The 5,000-nt window shown below is 40.8% G+C and overlaps 1 protein-coding gene across 4 annotated transcripts in view; it reads right to left on the bottom strand.

Moving 5' to 3' along the window:
- The window catches only part of LOC143028129 (anoctamin-10-like), a 211,495-nt gene that overhangs the window by 25,458 nt on the left and 181,037 nt on the right, over positions 1-5,000 (bottom strand). For all 4 annotated transcript variants that reach the window (XM_076189762.1, XM_076189765.1, XM_076189764.1 and 1 more), the window contains one exon: positions 3,875-4,048. In XM_076189762.1, the coding sequence (XP_076045877.1) occupies positions 3,875-4,048 (174 nt within the window). The remainder of the gene's footprint in view (positions 1-3,874; positions 4,049-5,000) is intronic.

Genomic DNA, 5,000 nt, shown 5'->3' with positions numbered 1-5,000 from the left:
ATAGATTAATAAATGAATGGATAAATGAATATGTAAATAAAAATAAATTATAATAATGACAGAAAAAGACAACAAACAAGGAGAATGAGATAAATGGCAAGAAGACGTGGATGTAATGCGAAGTAGAAAGAGGAGTAGGAGGAGGAGGAGGAGGAGGAGAAGAGGAGGACGCCGAGGAAGGTCAGAAGGATAATAATACGAAAGCAAATGATAATGAAAGTAAATGAACTGGCCAGGATTCGAGCTCATGCAGTCGCTTTGTATACCAGTTCGGTGTTCTACAAACAGTGTTGGTATGGGTGTTGGTATTGGTATTGGCATTGGTACTAGTATTAGTGATGGTATTGGTGTTGGTATTGGTACTAATATTAGTGATGGTATTGGTGTTGGTATTGTTATTGGTATCGGTGTTGGTATTGGCATTAGCATTGTAATTGGTATTAGTGTTAGTGTTATTGATGTTGTTGGTATTGGTGTTGGTATTATTCTTGGTATTGGTGTTAGTACTGGTGCTGGTATTGGTGTTGGTATTAGTATTGGTATTAGTGTTAGTATTGGTGTTGGTATTGGTGTTGATATTAGTACTAGTATTGACATTGGTATTGTTATTAGCAATGTTATTGGTATTAGTGTGATTGTTAATGATGGTGTTGGTATTGGTGTTGGTATTGGTGTTAGTATTGGTGTTGGTATTGGTGTTGGTATTGGTATTGGTAATAGCATTAGTATTGACAACTGTATTAACATTGTTGTTAGTATTAGTATTAGTGTTAGTGTTGGTACTGGTGTTGGTACTGGTATAGGTATTGTTATTGGTGTAGTTACGGATATTGGTATTGGTATTAATACTGGTGTTGGTATAGGTAATTGTATCGTTATTGGTATTGGTATATGTATTGGTATTGGTGTTGGTATATATATATTGGTGATGGTATTGGTGTTGGTATTTGTATTAATATTGGTGTTGGTATAGTCATTCATACTGATGTTGGTATTGCACAGGATCAGTAACATTATATAGAAATCGGTATTACACAATATTATAGAAAATGTGATATCATTGATGAAGCCAACGAGTGAGGACGTGCACAGTAAGTAAGCGACGTCGGATTTCCGTTTTTGATCAAATGACGGGAAAACTTGAACAACTGTATTGCATAAAATTTTGTGTAAAGCTTGGTGGAAACGATCTGTAAGATCCAACAGGTCGTCGGGGACGAGGCAATGGGGACCACATAGGTAAAGAAGTGGTACAACCGCTTCAAAGGTGGCCGTACCTCAATGGAGAGTGAAGTACGCTATGGTAGGCCCTCATTATCCCGAAATGAAATCATCATTAACCAATTGAGGATCCTGGTGATGCAGGATCATCAAATCACGATCAGATAACTTGCAGACGAGGTGGGTGTCAGAACTAAATCCGTTCATTTGATTATGAAGAAGGATTTGGGCTTCAGGAAAATTTCAGCGAAGTTCGTACCAAAGCTGCTAACGATTGAGCAGAAGCAACTCTTTTTGGAGATCGTACAGGACAGGCTGGAGACTATGAACAGCGATTCCAACTTCCTCAATATACTGATCACTGGCGATGAGTCCTGGGTACGACCCAGAAACCATGTTACTTTGAACGATATTAGGGTAAGTCTGTTGTATCTGGATAAGAGTATATCTTATGAACAAAGTTCGGATACTTTTTGGAACGAAGTGTATTATCAATAATAGGAGGGAAAGGAAGAGGAGGAGGAGAAGGGGAAGAGGGGAAAAAGGAAGAAAAGGAGGAAGAGGATAAAGAAGAGGAAGACAAGGAAGAGGAAGAAAGGGAGGAAGAGGAGAAAGAGGAAGAAGAGGAGGAAGAGGAGGAAGAAGAGAAAGAGGAGGAAGAGGAAGAGACGGAAGAGGATGAAAAGGAGGAAGAGGAGGAAGAGGATAAAGAGGAGGAAAACGAAGATGAGAAATTAAAGAAAAAGGAGAAAGGAGAGGAAGGGGAGAAAGAGGAAGATGATGAGAAAGAAGAGGAAGAGAAGGAAGAAGAGGATGAGGAGGAAGAGGAGGAATAAGAGGATGAGGATGAAGAGGAGAATGAGGAAGAGGGTGAAGAGGAGGAAAAGGAAGAAGAGGAGTAAGATAGGGAAGAGGAAGAGGAAGAAGAGTAGTGAGAGTAGGAAGAGGAGGAAGGAGAGGAAAAGGAGGAAGGGGAGGGAGGGGAGAAAGAGGAAGAAGAGGATGAATAGGAGGAGAAGGAAAAAGAGGAAGAGAAGGAAAAAGAGGGAGAGAAGGAAGAAGAGGAAGAAAATGGAGAGGAGGAAGAGAAGAAAAAATGAAATAGGAGGAAGAAGAGAAAGAGAATGAAGAGGAGGAAGAGAAGGAACAAGAGGAAAAGAATAAAGAAGAGGAAGAGTATGAAGAGGAAGATGGTGAAGTGGAGAAAATGAAGAATAGGAAGAGGAGGACGGAGAGGAAGAGGAGGAAAAGAAGGAAGGGAAGGAAAGGGAGGAAGAGGAAGAGGAGGAAGGGAGGAAAAGGAAGAAGGAGAGGAAGAGGAGAAAGAGGAGGAAGGGGAGGAAAAGGAGAAAGAGGAGGAAGGGGAAGAAGAGGAGAAAGAGGATAAAGAGGAGGAAAAGGAGGGAGAGGGGGAAGACGAAGAAAAGGAGGAAGAGGAAGAGGAGGAAGAAGATGAAGAGGAGGAAGGGAAGGAAAGAGGAGGAAGGGGAGGAAGAGGATGAGGATGAGGATGAGCATGAGGGTGAGGATGAGGAGATAATTATTTATTTATTATTAATTACCTGTTTATTTTTGTTATTTATTTATTTATTATAAACTATGGTCATTTTTGTTTGTTTATCATATATCATTATCTATCTATCTATCTCATTCTTTTATCTACTTGTTTATTTATGTTTATTTGTTTATTTGTTTTTTCTTTTTCCGCATCAGACCTAAAGGTCTCCTGTCAGCGTGCTCTTTTTTTGTAATCCTTTGTAGATGAGAGAGAGGAGGAAGACGAAGAGGATGACGAAGAGGAAGAGAAAGAGAGGATCAGTCACCGGTTGTCAGTTCACCTAATCAAAGTTGAACGAAAGAGGTCCTGGGCCCACTCCGGGGACCGAGGGCCAGACCCTCGGGGACTACGAAGGAGATGATTGTAGCCGACGTCTATCACGCTGGCCCAGAAAAAGATATAAAGAGAAGACGGGAAGAGAGCAAGAAGAGGAGAAAAGGAGAGAGATATGAAGGAAGAGTGAGAGGTGGAGTGATGACAATAGGCTTGTGTTGAACGCTGAAGAACAGCAACGTCATTGAAGGACATTTCAGAAAAAAAGGAAGAGAAAAAAAAAGGCTTCAAGGTCGGCCGCAGTGTAAGAGAGAGAATAATAAAAGAGAGAGAGAGAGAGAAAGAGAGAGAGAGAGAGAGAGAGAGAGAGAGAGAGAGAGAGAGAGAGAGAGAGAGAGAGAGAGAGAGAGAGAGAGAGAGAAGGTCATTGGTGTGGTAAGGAAGAAGGAAAGGTAGACACAATATCTCCGAGACTGTCGTAAATTGAAAAAAAAAAAAAAAAAAAAAAATTGAAGGACACTTGGCTCTGAAACTTAATAAGCCGGCAGAGGAGACATTCAAAAAGGCACAGTGAAGGAAGTGTAGATTCTCTCTTTTAGGAATCTCTAAAATTCACACACACACACACACACACACACACACACACACACACACACACACACACACACACACACACACACACACACACACACACACACACACACACACACACACACATACACACACACACACACCAAGACTTCCTCTAGTTCTCCCACTCCCCTTCACCATTGGCATTACGAGCCGCAGGTTCACAAGCGCTTCTGTCCATCGGCCTCTTACCGTGTAAGGGTCAAGGCTGGCTTCCTCTCCGGCCTGAGCAACTCTGGGATCCTTCGGGTCAAGGGCGAGTACTGGGACCGGCTCATCCTCGGCGCTGTCCTTGTGCACTTGAAGCTCCTTCGGAAGGAGCTGCTTCTGCAGAGTGTCCAGGTAGCTGTGCATGTTGAGCGCCGCCTGCGAAGGATAGGTTATGTAAACAAATTATGTGCAAGCTTAGACCTCTGTGTGTCAATGTGGTGGGGATGTATGTTGTGTGTATTGGGGAAATGCATGAAAAAGTACTATACCCCTTTTTGCAAATATATATATATACAAGCCAAATTACCCGCGCGTTGCTCCGGGCAAATGATGATCATTTTAATTTTGATAGAATTTTTGTGGAGAAAAGTTACACGTATCAATATAACTCAAATGCTAAAAAAAAATGTTAAGAAAGTAAGAAAAAATCAAATTGAGGAGGGAGATGCCCTTTGGAAATAAAATATACTTATCCAAGTAGCCTGGGTTATGGTGAATATATATGGTTTTGGGGGGAGTTCGTGAACAAACAGACAGACAGACAGAAGCTACTACTCTATTATAGTAGATACAAATGAAAGATAGTTATCCAAGTACCTTGGGTTATAAGGTTTCAGAATATATATGTTTATAGGGGTCTATCTGCAAAAACCTAGGAGTTCATGAATAATCCCTAACCTAACTATACCCTACCTAACTTTAACCCTTAACCCTAACCAAAATTATTTTTTTAATCAAATATAGTTATCCAAGTACCTGGAATGATAGGGTATCAGAATATATATGGTTATGGGGGGCTATCTCCAAAACCCTAGGAGTTTGTGCACAAACAAACAAACAAATAGACAGACAAATGACAGATAGTTATCCAAGCACCTTGGGTTATAAGGTTTCAGAATATATATGGTTATAGGGATCTATCTGCAAAAACCTAGGAGGAGTTCGTGAATAATCCCTAACCTAACCATACCCCACCTAACTTTGACCTTTAACCCTAACCAAATATATATATTTTTTGGAGCTGAAATATAGTTATCCAAGTACCTGGAATGATAGGGTATCAGAATATATATGGTTATGGGCTCTATCTCCAAAACCCTAGGAGGAG

The sequence above is a fragment of the Oratosquilla oratoria genome, chromosome 9 (assembly GCF_046742065.1).
Source record: "Oratosquilla oratoria isolate Oo_2021 chromosome 9, ASM4674206v1, whole genome shotgun sequence".
NCBI classification, from domain to species: Eukaryota; Metazoa; Arthropoda; class Malacostraca; order Stomatopoda; family Squillidae; genus Oratosquilla; species Oratosquilla oratoria.
The sequence above is the reverse complement of the archived record's forward strand: the minus strand, read 5'-3'. Positions and strand labels throughout refer to the sequence as shown.